Genomic DNA, 14,205 nt, shown 5'->3' with positions numbered 1-14,205 from the left:
ACACCCTGTTCACCTCATACACCTCTGGGGCCTCACGCCCTGGGGTAGTACCTGACACGGAGCACCTGGCCAGGCCTCATCTACTGATGCGCTGGGCACCAGGTGAGGAGTGATGCAGGAGCCAAGGTCGGACTCGGATTACAGAGGACCTTCAGTAACAGGTGTGTGAACTTGGACTTCTTTAGAGATGCGTAGGGTGGATTTAGAAGATGCATCTTAGCACTTAGGCTTAGGTGAAGCCTCCGGAGTGGATGAGATGGTGAACAGGAAGCTGCATGGACCATGTCATGGAAGCCAGGAAATGTCACCGACAGAAAGCAGAGCAGGGACACTGCGCCGTCCGAAAGATGGTCTCCTGAGCTCCCTGGTCGCAGCAGTTTAAGCTGAGCTTCTGAGGAATTTGCATTGCCCGGGGTTTCAGTCGAGACTGAAGTACAGAGCTGAGGACTCTTCGTGGGCCTAGGGGGAGCCAGCTCTGCACCAGAGGAGCTGGGCCGGCCATTTGTTGTACCGGAGCCTCAGGTTCTCATCTGCGGAATGGAAACATGCACAGACTCCCTGAATCTTGTTGGAACCTTGGATGAGACCACAGAATCAGAGTGTCCAGCACATAACTGACACATCCACAAACATTCGTGTCCTTTCCCACCTGTGTTTCAGGGAAAACTCAGTCTGTACACTCAGTGCTTTGTTCTTCCCAAAGTTCTGTTTTGAAGTAACAGCCTTTTCCCATATAATGCTGGGCGGCTTGTCTATTAAGCTTTTGGAGTCTTAAGACTTTTTTTCCAGCCAAGAAACGCTGCATTCCTGTCAATGTTCTAAATTATCAGATCTGGAAAGGACCGCAGATAATCCTGGAGATTTCCCGTTATTGTCCAGAGGGAGGAACTGAGCCCAGAGGGAGGAACTGAGCCCAGAGGCGATGTGTTTCCTGATGCAGCCCGTTATAAGGCGAGCAGGTGCTGGAAATGTCTCACTCCCAATCTGGGCTTTCCCCGCAGGACACACGGGGCTGAACAGTCGACATTCCCCGGGGACTGTTTCTTCAGACCGGCCACAGGCCTGCCCCCTGCAGGCGCCACCTTGCAGGGAAGCTCGGGAAATGGGGACCCACCTGCAGGGGAGCCCCAGGAGAGGAAGTGCAGCCGGTGACCCATCAGCCTCAGTCTCCCCAGGCTGCACCAGGCAGCAGCATCGTGGCATAGAGGAAGCCCCGCACAGTGATTCTGGAGCCAGTCTGCCTGCGCCTTCAATCCTAGTTCTGGGATCTGCAAGCAGTGTGACCTTTGGAGAGTTTAGTTTAACTTTAACTCTGAGTCTCAGGTTTCCTCAGTGCTGAGAGTATCTATTATGTAAGGCTACCATGAGGATTAAATGAGTTAGTATCTGTAAAATGCTTAGAGCAGTGCCGGGCAACACATGCCATATTTATGGAGGGTGGGGAGTCAGAGAGAGAGAGATGGAGAAAGAGAGTATAGAAACAGCCCGACAGAGGAAGATGGGGGCCTGCATAACCTGAGCCCTGCGAGCTCAGCTTTGGGTCTGAGCTCCGGCTCCCTTGCCGACTTTTCTCCGTGACCCTGGGGAGAGCTGGTTCCTTCTCTGCACCTCCGTTTCCCCATCTATCAAACAAGAAGCCTGGGCTGCATGATCTCTTAGGCTCCTTTCCAGCCCTTATATCTGATGAGTACTTAAAACAGCTTATTTTCTCGTGAACCTCTCAGATTTCTTAAATCAGCAAGAAGGAAGTTTCCATCTCCCCTTGAGACAGGCGCATCCCACTGCCTGGCTTGGCCAGACGTGGAGCTGGGCCAGAGAGAGCCAGTGGCCACGCATCGCTAGGCCACCTCCGTCAGGCACGTGGCAGGGCCTTCTCTGGGAGGTGGGGGCCGGGAGTTAGCCCCTGCTTCAGGCATCTTCCAGAAGGTGCCTTGCAGGCGCAGCGAGGTGTGGAGGCACAAGCACCTCCTAGTGACTGAGGGGCAGTGAGGCCCGAATGGGTTGTCCAGGGGCTTTTGGGCTTGGGGCAGTTGGCAAATGGTACAGTGTATCTAGTTAGTCACAAAGAGAGGAGTCCACTCCCTAGGGGCCAGAAGTTGGACACAGCGGCCCCAGCTCTTCTACCTGGAAACCGTGCTTCCTACACAACTTCGGGTGGGTGAGTGTGGCAGTCGAGCTCCTGAGGCCCCAGGGAGGACGTTCCAGGGGTCCTGCCCACCCTGGTTTGGCACTAGGGAAGCCCAGGCCTCGGGGGCTGGAGTGAAACGGTCAGAGCACCAGCTTTGGAATCAACAGGACCAGTCTTACCTTGGCCCTGCCTCTGTCAGCTCTGGGACCTCACACCAGCTTCTAGTCTCTCTGACCTGTGTCCTTATCTAACATTTAGAGGTAACACCATCTGTCTCAGGAAGTGACCCTGAGGATCCGACGAAATTAGTTGTGAAAGCAGCTACAGGACTCGACACCTGGTAGGCACCCCCTGAACGTTTAACGAAAGGGAGTGGGAATTTTGAAGGGACTGTAGCCATGGTGCATCCCGCCCACACCAGCCCCCAACTCTGTCTTACGGTGAGTCGTCAGTAAGACCATGGCCTTCAATCCACGTAGCTCTGGAAGGGCTGGCAGTGTTGCCCACCAGGTGTCACTGGGATGAGTATTTGTTGACTTTCTCCTGTGTGCTGGGTGCATGTGGTTAAATCTTTATGGAACAAATACCCAGTGGAGGAAGCACACCACACACCCGCTCCCGCGTTAAATGTGCGGAGGGACACGGAGATTTCAGGGTCCTCAGGACTAGGCAGCCTAGATGGCAGGGGCTGTGGGCGGGTTTTGTGCTTTAAGCGGGTTGCGTGTGACCTCTGCTGTCGGAGACCTAGAACAGCAGGTGGACCTGGCCTGGGGGAGCCCCCGCCCCCCGCCCCCTGCCTTCACCGCAAGCCCCCAGGATTCAGACAGTGAATACCAGATCTTCCCCTCTTGAGCTGTGTGAGCCAGGATGGCACACTTAATCTCTGAGACTCAGTTTCCTTTACTGAAAGCAGGGACAGTGTGTCATAGGGTTGATGTGAATTTTAAAGGAGATAGTGTGTGTTCAGCTCCTGGTACCCAGAAGATGCTGCAGACACGGATTGAGTCTGCTTTGATTTGCATATTCCACGCTTCTGGTGGGCTGTGCTCGCGCTAGTTTGAACGCTGACCCCACGCTTCCCTGTGACTTCCGCCCCACCTCCTGTCCCAGCAGGGCTCGGAGGGTGTTGCAGTTAAAGACCCGCTCGGAATGCCGTCTTCTGTCTTCCGGCTCCGTCGCCATCCACATCTCTCTGCCTCTTTGTCCCTCGGCTCATCTCTGTCCCTCGTCCGTCCTCTCCTGCTCATTCCCTCCCTCTCTCATCCCCTGCTCCTGGAGGCACACACCTATCAGCACCCCAGTCGCATCCCTCCTGCCCCACTCTCTGTGTGCTGATCAGGGAGAGAGACCGCCGATGCCACGTCCAGCCGAGCCCGAGCCCTGCACCCTGCAGCTGTCCTGAGTGGCAGCTGGGAGAAGTCTTGCCTCCGGGCTCCACTGACCTTGATGAGTAAGCGCAAGGCTGTTAAGAAATAGGGACTTGGGCTGCGAGGTAGGACTTGTGAAACAGTGCCTGGTCAACACTCCTTCCTTTGCTGAGCCCTGTGGAAGTGCCCCGGGGGACGTTCAGTAGGCTGGCCCGCCACGAGGAGAGCTCTGGAATGGAAGTCCGGAGGCCTTGACTTCAGTCCTGGCTCCATTGCTAAGTTTCTGTGTGACCTTGGACAAGCTCTACCTCCTAAGGTTGTCAGTTTCCTCCCCTGTAAAATGAGGGGGTTGGCGTTCTTGCCAGATCAGCTGCTCTGGGAATCAACGGAAGAGATGCTTGGGGTCCTCTAGGGGCCTCTGCTCAGACCCCATGGGGTGGTAAACATAGAAGATTGAGGGTCAGGGGAATCCAGGTTCTGGTGCCAATGCAGTCACACCTCACTGGGGTAAGTGGCTTACATCAGGGCCTCCGTTTCCTCATCAGAGTCATCCTCAAACCTGCCAACCCCATAGCGTTCGGAGGAAAAGAAGATGCAGTAGCACACGTGGAATCACTTGGCAGAGAGAGAAACTGCAGGCAGCTCTCCTCTCTGTTCACCCCGACCTTCGTGTGATGGAGAGACTTTAAGAGTTAATATATGAGTGCTTGAAAATAGAAACGCGTACATCATTGTTCCAGGATTTTAAAATCATTTCTGAAAGCTAGGAAATATGTATGGTTAAGTTTACATAGATGCAGAGTGGAGGGAAACTACAATGCAGCCTGCAGAGTAGGAAGAGGTGCTGGAACAACCCTAAGTCTAAGTCAGTGGATTTGGGGAGTCAAGGGATCCACGGACAGTTGTCAGTGATTAACTGAGGCCCCGCACTTAGAGCGGCAGAGTTGGGCGTCTCCTCCCCTGACCTCGGCTTGAACTGTCCAGTGGGAAGCATCAGTTTTTGCCCCCAGATTGAGAGAAAGAAGCCCCCACCTTGCCCTGCAGTCACCAGAGGTGGGCTGGGTATACAGTCAGCATGCTCAGGCAGGCACCCAGGACCAGCAGAGCAAAGATGAGCAGAAAACCAGGAATCTTCACTTATTCAAAACAGCATCCTGAAAGACACGCCAACATTAAAACAACAAAGAAGGGGGGCTTCCCTGGTGGCGCAGTGGTTGGGAGTCCGCCTGTCGATGCAGGGGACGCGGGCTCGTGCCCCGGTCCGGGAAGATCCCACATGCCGCGGAGCGGCTGGGCCCGTGAGCCATGGCCGCTGAGCCTGCGCGTCCGGAGCCTGTGCTCCGCAACGGGAGAGGCCACAACAGTGAGAGGCTCGCGTACCGCAAAAAAAACCAACAACAAAAAAGGAAAGAAAGAACTTAAGAAATAAAGTTATAGGGAAGTAGAAGGAGAGCTCAGAATCCTTCCCTTGTGCAGTGCTGCATCATTCAGTCGTGTCAACCGGGGCCACACTGCCTCTCCAGGCTGGGCTCCGGGGACGCAATAATGAAAAGAGTAAACCCAGCCCGTGTCCTCGTGGGGGACGGGAGAGAAGGGTGGTCACGTGGAGAAGAAATGTGAATTGGATTAAGGGCTGTGAGACCATGCTGGGGAAGAACGGGACGTGGAATCCGGACTAAAAGGCCAAAGGGGTGACGTTTACATGAGCCCTGAGGGCACGGAGGAGCAGCAGAGAGCGGCAAGCATGGCCCTTGGAAACGAGAGAAGCTGCTGTGATGGAGGCACTGCAAGAAGGAACCTGGGCTGCTGGAGGCTGTGCCGTAGGCTGTGGATACCAGCATGAACCCACCTTTTGGAGGGTTCTCTCTCCATCAGCTGAGCTCCTAGGGCCCGGCTGGGAGAAGGACACTGGACCCGGCGAGTCAGCCACGAGGGGAACACGCCAGCATCACAGGCATGGCTTGGAGGGGAACACTGGTATTTATCCAGTGGCCGTCATAAGCGGGCGCTTTAGATAAGTCACCTCATTCCTTAGTCATCTGTATCTTTCAAAGAAGGGATAATTTTCATCCCCAGGAAACACAGTCAACAGAAACGTCTCAGAGAGGTGAAGCAAGTTGCCCAAGATTCCAGAGCTAATAAGAGATTCACACCTGTGTGAACGTAAGCTGATGGGTGGAGGCTGTGTGGACGGTAGCCCACTGTACTCCAGCAAATTAACTCTTAGGTCTGTACCACGCACTGCGAACAGTGGACGTTTATACACACTTCCTGGGTGGATGGATGATGTGTTAAATGTGTCCACAGTTTATGAGCTGCGTTACAAGCCCCGTGCATTTATTATTTTTTTTGACCCCCATGTAGACCCATGAGGTAAGGAGTCAGTGTGGTTCAGAGAGGCTGTGTGGTCTTCACTTGGTCACAGATTTAGATGAGAAGCAGAGATGGGAATGTGTTTTCCCTGACCTTTAACTTATGCTCCTTGACCCCCAATACACATAAGCTCTCGGCTGCCGTGTGTGTGTGTTTGGCTCTCCTGGTGCCTCGTGGAGAACAGAGCATGCGCGGGAGCTAAGGGCCTTTGCTTGCCTTTCCTCTTTTATGACATTGACCCCGGGGATGTCCCTCTGTTGTTCATTTCCTCTCTTTCCTTCTTTTGCCAGGGGGAGAGAGGCCTGGATGGATTCCCCGGGAAGCACGGGGACACTGGAGAGCAGGTAGGCAGGCATTGGCTCCGGGGGCCGGCCGGGACTGGGGCCTGTGCAGAGCTCGTAGGGCCTGGGGGCTGTGGCCTTTGTCCTACTCGGCTGGGGGTTCCAGGAGGGTTAGCGACCAGCCCCCAGCTTACAGCCACACATGGACTCCTCCACGCCAGAGTGGAGGGATTCCAGAGAACACACCACGTTAAATCCATTCTCACCTCAGCAGTACGACACGTGATCATTAACGTAAAGGCCATGGGCGACGCGCACGTGTTCAGAGTGCTGTATTCAGTGCAGTCCTGTCCCCGAGAGTAAAAGGTTACTAACAGCCCTAATGCTCATCAATAGATACAGGAGAATAATATAAAATTAATGTGGAAGTTAATAGAGCTTCTAATGTCCTGATGTGATATTCTCTGAGATACACTGTTAAGTGGAAAATAAAGGCAAGTGTAGGATGGCGTGGGAAGATGCATCTATGAGTCCAAAGGGGACCACATGGAGGTGGCATTGGGTTAGTTGAGGAAGAACTTTCTAGCAATAAGTGCAGTCTGGGAAGCCTTGTCAAAGGGGCCCGGTGCCTTCTGGGGAAAAGGCCAGGTACAGATTTGGAGGTGCAGTGGCCTCAGCCTCTTCCTTCTCCACTGCTGCCCCTGATGGCCTCTGTTTCCTTCTTTCCTCCAGGGAAGACCCGGCCCTCCTGGCGTGCCAGGGCCCCATGGAGAAAAGGTAAGCCAGGCCCTGGGGTGACAGATGGCTCTTGACAAGCAGGTGTGTGAGCTGAATGAATCAGGGCCTGGGGGGTGTGTGTTGGAGCGCCCAGGCTGGAGTTCTGGGAACAGAGTGCAGACAAAGGTGGTGAGTCAGGCATTAGAACTCAGCCTACAAGAAATTTCTGGTTATTGTACTGAAACATTTTTTTCTACTTTTAGGAATAAAAATCTATTTAAAAAACAAACAGAAATCCCTATTCTATAACATCCGGACATGTTAAAATATCGTGCTGCCCTTAAAAGGCTTTTTGTTCTAACGCAGAATATGAACAAGCGCAGAAGAAGACCGCACAGACGCCTTTTCCTCTCTCCTTTTCTCCTTCTCTCTCCTCTGCAACATTTAGTTGTTGTTGTTTTTTTTAACCAGAATTATACTCCTGAAAATGTGCTAGATATTTCATAAATAAAATAAGGTTTTATCTCACCCTGCTGGTCATCTATTTTAGAGCATTTTCACAGCAAGGCTTAACTCACTGAATTTGCTGCTCAGGATTTCTTTATCTCAACAGAAAGAACCGCATGTAAAATTTCTTTGTAAACGTGCGGTGAAACCGTATGAAGGTAATAACCTTCCCAGGCATTCAGGGTCACAGAGGGAAACTAAGAAGGTGTGCTGTGTTCTGGATTATAGTGGGAGGAGTCATGAAATAGAGCCCTGCATTTGAGTACAAGAGAAAGATTTTCTTCCAGATCTTAGGCCCTTAGGAGATACATCAGACTTTGGGTCTGAGAGCAGCTAGGAGAGAGGCTGGGGGGGAGCAGGAGAAGTCCAGCTAAACCAAGGAGGGTGAGACCGGGGATGCCGCGCTTCTCAGCGTCACGCTGCAGGGTTCAGGTGAAGGTCACTGCCCTATCCAGACGAGTTCTCGCTGGGCACGTGCTGAAAACAAAGGCAAAGAGAAAGGCTGCTCTCTGACTCTTTACCGAAGCAGACAGGTTATAGTCATAAATAAATAAAAAGATACACAAGCTAAAAAAGCCTCTGTTCAGGAAAGGTGGCTGGAGAGTATTGATCTCTTTCAAGCTTGCTCACTTGGGCTTCAATTCTAGCTGAGTTAATTATTCTCTCTCGAAGTATTTTTAGAGTTGAGATTTACATTGTTACGTTATCCTGGTGTCAGGGTTTTAATGTATTCCTGCAGTTCCTTGACAGGGGATGCTAAATGCTAAAATAAATAGTTTATTTCAAGTCGTGAAGAGGGAATGTGTCTTAAAGTTTGGATCTAGGTGACAGCTCTTTCCCAATACTGTGTGTGTGTGTGTGTGTGTCTGTGTGTGTGTGTGTGTCTGTGTGTGTGTGTGTGTCTGTGTGTGTGTGTCTGTGTGTGTGTGTGTCTGTGTGTGTGTGTGTGTGTGTCTGTGTGTGTGTGTCTGTGTGTGTGTGTCTGTGTGTGTGTGTGTGTGTGTGTGTGTGTGTGTGTGTTTGGCCCCCCCGATTGGTAAGCATCTGAGTTGTACATTGCCTATTATGATGAATGCAGCAGAAATGGGAAGACACGGTCAAGGGTCACGGTAGGAAATGGGGCATTCATTGGAAGAGTCGAGAAACCAGTGGTTCTCAGGTGATAGACTGTGTCTTAGCTCATTCTGAGAGAACATCACTGGGACAAATCTTAGCTGCTTTACAATTTGAGAAAGTCATTGGGACCATAGAGCTGATCTTTTAACCCCCCTAACTTTACAGATGAGAAAACAGAGGCCCAGAGAAGTAGGGTGTCTTGTTCAAGATGCCACAGTGGCTACAGACCAAGGTGTATAGATCTACCTGCCCGTACGATGATGCACCACAGACCTCGGTATCGGGGATGCTCTACCTATTCTGTATTAAGAGTTTTAATGGATCGACTCCATGGTTATATTAGTTATCTTCTGCTGCATAACAAATCATCCTGAACCTGAGAAGTGTGGTCTCGCCCAGTTTCTGAGGGCCAGGAATCTAGGAGCGGCACGGCTGGACTCCTGTGGCTCAGGGTCTCCCAGGAGGCCGAGCTGTCGCCAGGGTGTAGTTATGTCATCTGAAGAATCCACTTCCAAGCTCACTCACAGGGTGGTTGGAAGCCTCAGTTCCTTGGTGGCCATTGGCCTCATTACACGGTCCTCCCTAGGGCTGCTCACAGAAGTGGAATTCACTTCCCTAGAGTGCGTTGTGAGCTCTCTGAGACTGGGGTTTGGCAGGGGGAATCCACAGTCATGTTTTATAACCTCATCCTGCAGCAGTACCTATGACTTCTGCTGTGCGCTACTGGCCACATAGATGAGCTGTGGTACAGCGTGGTCCTGCACAGGATGTGAATCCCAGGAGGCAGGGGCCATCTTAGAGGCTGACTCCCCCAAGGGATAAAATAGATCTTTGAAAAACATGACACCCTCGTAGTGGAAAGAAAGCGATTCAAGGACAGACTAGCTTTTTCAGTGTCCTCATCTCTAAGGTAGGGTAGTATCTGAGAGGAAAAGATTTACTTCATGTCAAGTCCTTGGAACAAGGCCAGGCGTTTAAAAAGGATCCGATAACTATTAGCTATACATACACAATTCTTATGGATGGACTATAGGATCTTAGTTTTCCTTAATAATGGTTTAATACATTTGATCTCATAGTCTGTAACGTTACCTGTGCAAGTGAGAAAACATGCGTTGATTAATTGATTTCATAACTATCATTGAAATTCACTTTTGTGGTGTAATGATGATGAGAAACGCAACAATGAAGACAATAAAAATAAATGTAATAATGAGGCAGGGTGTAAATAAAAGAAGAAAGAGGGCTTCCCTGGTGGCGCAGTGGTTGGGAGTCCGCCTGTCGATGCAGGGGACGCGGGCTCGTGCCCCGGTCTGGGAAGATCCCACATGCCGCGGAGCGGCTGGGCCCGTGAACCATGGCCGCTGAGCCTGCGCGTCCGGAGCCTGTGCTCCGCAACGGGAGAGGCCACGGCAGTGAGAGGCCCGCGTACCGCCAAAAAAAAAAAAAAAGAAGAAGAAAGATACAGTTATGAACCTCAAAAGATTCATTATTCAGCCACATAATGCTTTCTCTCTCATTTATATATTATATATATTTATGTATATATTTTATATGTATCAATATTTATATATATTATATTTTGTACATTTAAGACGGCCACACAACAGTATTACAGTATAGTTCAGAATGTCTTCTAACAATCATATTAGCAAAATATTAATGAGGTTTGGGGGAGTGTAGGGAAAAAAGACTCCTGCTTGGGAGAGTTGAAGCAGGCTCATGGGGGAATGGAGAAGACACACCCGAGCTGGGTTCTGATTGCGTGCAGCTGGGCTTGCGTCCAGGTCATGGAAGTGTGTGGAGAGGGTATAGGGTGATAAAGAGTGCTGTGTGTGAGCATGTGTGTGCACCCGTGTGTATGTGGGTGGTGGCGTCATGGAAAGGAAAAGCGAGAATGGAAACACGTGTCTGAGGCAGGACCCGGTTATTGCATGTGAGAAACAGAAAGGCAGGTACAGCAAGGAAAATCCACACTCGTTAACTCTGTACTTGCCACACACCTTTGCTGTGTGGCTAAAAACTGCTCTAAAAATAGTCTGTTTAAAAAGACATTCTTAATTGAGGTTTTAGAAAAACACCTGATGCTATGTAAAGAGATGTGAGTTTTTCCAAGTCTAAGAAAGCAGTGGGACCATCAGAATTGTGACCGCACCAGTCAGAGGAAACAGGTCCTGTCCATAAGATAGAACCTCAAATGCAATGAAGGGTGACAGACGTGCCCTGAGTCCTTCATTCTTACTCCTCGGCCTTAAGGTTTAATAGATGCTTTCCTATTTATCCAGCAACTCATTTACTCTTTGCCAACTTACTAAACAGTAGTTTTTCAAGGCTTCCTGTGCTCCCTGAGCGAGCCTCTAGGGAAAATGCAGTCATATCTCCAAGCTACATGTGGGAACATTGGCTACAAGCAGTGTCCTCGTTTTAGCTCTAGGGCACTAGGGTAATAACAGTGAAGATTTTTCTGTCGACAGATGTGCCCAATGTAGAACCAAGATGTAGCCCACGCTCTGGAAAACCTGACCTAGCCACAGCCATCAGAGCCTGGCGGTAAGGCAGAAGGAGGCGGAAAACAAAACTTCTGTACATCATGATCTGGTGAAAATGGACAGGCCTCATCACAGCATCTGTGGTAGTTATTACTTGCTAAGTACTTACTGAGCGCTGACCATGTGCTGAACCCGTGACCGGGCACAGAGGACGCACCATAGGGTGTAACCACTTTCTCGATGTGCGTAGTGCAGAGCCTGCTACGGGCAGGTGCTCACTGGAGAGTGGAGCAAGGGATGCTCTTGAGCAGGAAAGTGGTGGGAAGAGCGCCAGCCAGATCTAGGCACTGGGTACATAAGTGAGAGCAAGGCTCCTACAGCCTTGATGCAGAGATATGAATGAGACAGAACACTTGCGATTGTTAAGTCAGCCAGCCCACGTGATGGCATGTGTGCTGGAGCACAGAGAAGGAGGTGGTCCCGAGGACTTGCATGGGTAAGCAGGGGCCTTTGGGGTGTGGGAGCCCGCAGGAGCAGGTGTCACAAAGTACCCTCTGTTAACATGACCGTCTCCAGGCCCGTCCGTGTTCTGCAGACGCCATTATTTCATTCTCTTTATGGCTGAGTGATGTTCCATTGTGTATATGTGCGGCATCTTCCTTATCCATTCATCTGTCGATGGACATTAGGATGCTTCCATGTCCTGGCTATTGTAAACAGCACTGCTGTAAACATTGGGGTGCATGTATCTTTTTGGATTAGAGTTTGGTCTGGATATATGCCCAGGAGTGGGATTGCTGGAGATTATCATATTAAGTGAAGTAAGTCAGAGAGAGAAAGACAGATATCATATGATACCACATATTTGTGGAATCTAAAAAAAAAATGATACAACTGAACTTATTTACAAAACAGAAATTGACTCACGGATACAGGAAACAAACTTATGGTTACCAAAGGGGAAAGGGGGGAGAGATAAATTAGGAGTTTGGGCTTAACAGATACATACTACTATCTATAAAATAGGTAAACAACAGGGCCTACTGTATAGTACAGGCAACTATACTCAATATCTTGTAATAACCTATAATGGAAAAGAATCTGAAAAAGGAAGTGTGTGTATATATATATATATATATACACACACACACGTGTGTGTGTGTATGTATGTGTATGTATATGCACAAAGGGAACAAAGTACCCTCTGTTGGAATGTTTGTCATTTCTCCGCAGGGCGCCATGGGGCCTGCAGGACCTCCTGGGGTACCGGGCTCAGTGGTAAGTGATGCAGTCACCAGTGGTTGGAATCACGGACTCAGATACTGATAGGACTGTGTAGTTGGGAGAGTTGTTGCCTCTGAGAATGAGGCGGGACTGTTCTGATGACACGAGCTGGATACAAGGCTTTGCCCGCTGAAAATGGGGTAAAGTCAGAGGCGAGTCGGAAATTGCTGCTTCCCAGCATGCCGTGCGCCTACGCACCGCGCAGTGGAGCCAGGGGGGCGATTAGGAAAGTGCCACCGGCTTTGCTGACGTCTGGTTTGTCCCTCAGGTGCAGAGAGAGGGCCTGAAGGGCGAGCAGGTAAGAGGGACGTGGGTCCTCCCATCGTGGGGCTTTAGGTGGTGGCAGAAATAGGAAGGCCACTGGCGTGGGGTGACACTGCTTGCTGAGCTCAGGTGGAGCCCTTCAGAGACAGGTCAAGTTATCTCTGCCAAGAATGCAGATTCCCACCCTGGGTCCCCTTTGGGAACTTGGGAAGAAAACTCTGAGTCAGCAAAGGGTCATGCATGGGTGGTGGCCCGGGGCATAAGGACGGGGAGTCATGACTAATTCTGGCTTGACTTGTGTTACCAGGGAGCCCCGGGACCACGAGGTCACCAGGGCCCTCCTGGACCACCAGGCGCTCCGGTAAGTCATCCCTCCCCAGCCCGGGGTCCACACCTCTAGGTCTGGAAAATCATAGCCATTCTCGCTTCCGAGCTCTGCGTTATTTCAGAAGCTCCTCCCTTCGCCCTGAGTGATGGGGGTTGTTGTCAGCATCTAGCACAGGAGGAAACTGGGCCTTGGAGACTGCAATCACTGGGCACGGATCATGCAGTGAGCAAGTGTGGAGCTGGACTTGAAGCCCAGGCAGCCCGCCTTCAGGGCTCCCGGTCCCAAACATGCCAGGATTGGGGTTTCTGGTGTTCAGTCTGCGGTTTCAGTTTCCCTTCAGATAAAATGGAATAAAAACATTGGACACTTCAATGCCAGTTGAATCATCTCCAGTGCACACTTGCTTTTCACATGTTTCTGATTAACACTGACTTTGCAGTGGTTTGGAACACTTCAGCCTTTGGTTTCTCCCTCTGTTAAGAATTTAATGATATGTAAATAACCATTTGGGAAGAGGCCATTCAAAGGGACTCTGTGATCATTTTTGATGTGAGTTCAGATACTCAGGATAATTAATAAGAATACAGTAAATTCCACAGGTCAGTGATTGGACCTTTGCTCCTCCTGGTAACATGCCTTTGCTTCTTTCAAGTGACTGTTTTACTGAAGGAAATAAAACAACTCTTATCTTGAAATGTCCATAAATCAGATCTATAATTGGATTTATGATAAGGCCCATTCCTCATTAGGATAAATGTATATGTTTTTGCTGGGACAAAACTAGAAGAAACTTAGAAAATGTTTTTAATTCCAGTATAATTAGAACAATTTCACATCGAAAAGTTCAGGTCAGAAAAGCTCCCTTCTGTCTCGATAACCTTAGATACCTTGCTTAACCTTTCCAAGGCTTGGTTTCCGGAGCTCTCCGCCATTGTTACAACTGTTGAGAGATTCAAAGTAGATAATGCAGTGTGCTGTCGATATTTAGCTCTCCGTGCATGTATGCCCATATAGTTCAGAGCATAACTGGCAAGTACTGACCATCTGTACTGTAGTATATTTTACATGCAGACATTTGCATATTAAGTTTGCGAGGGTGAAGTTGTTATTTTTCTGCTTTTACCGATGAAGACATTGGTACACAGATACTGAGTAGCTTGCACAAAGTTATACAGCTAAGAAGCAAAAGCGAGCTTTGAACCCAGATCTGTCTGACAGACTAGTCCGTGCGCTTTTCATTCCTGAGTGCACAGTGCAGCAGTATCTCCTCTCAGATGCACAAAGGAGAGAATTACTTTAACTTAGCGGCTCCCACTAAGGGATAAGAAGCTAAGAGTGCTCAGCCCTGCTT

At 50.0% G+C, this 14,205-nt stretch overlaps 1 protein-coding gene across 1 annotated transcript in view; it reads left to right on the top strand.

Moving 5' to 3' along the window:
- Window positions 1-14,205, top strand: part of COL22A1 (collagen type XXII alpha 1 chain) — a 233,526-nt gene that overhangs the window by 92,710 nt on the left and 126,611 nt on the right. The window contains exons 16-20 of the mRNA XM_065895156.1: window positions 6,159-6,212; window positions 6,882-6,926; window positions 12,212-12,256; window positions 12,531-12,560; window positions 12,834-12,887. Of these exons, the coding sequence (XP_065751228.1) occupies window positions 6,159-6,212; window positions 6,882-6,926; window positions 12,212-12,256; window positions 12,531-12,560; window positions 12,834-12,887 (228 nt within the window). The remainder of the gene's footprint in view (window positions 1-6,158; window positions 6,213-6,881; window positions 6,927-12,211; window positions 12,257-12,530; window positions 12,561-12,833; window positions 12,888-14,205) is intronic.

Source organism: Phocoena phocoena, chromosome 17 (assembly GCF_963924675.1).
Source record: "Phocoena phocoena chromosome 17, mPhoPho1.1, whole genome shotgun sequence".
NCBI classification, from domain to species: Eukaryota; Metazoa; Chordata; class Mammalia; order Artiodactyla; family Phocoenidae; genus Phocoena; species Phocoena phocoena.
Note: the sequence above shows the minus strand (reverse complement) of the source record. Positions and strands in the feature narration are given on the sequence as shown.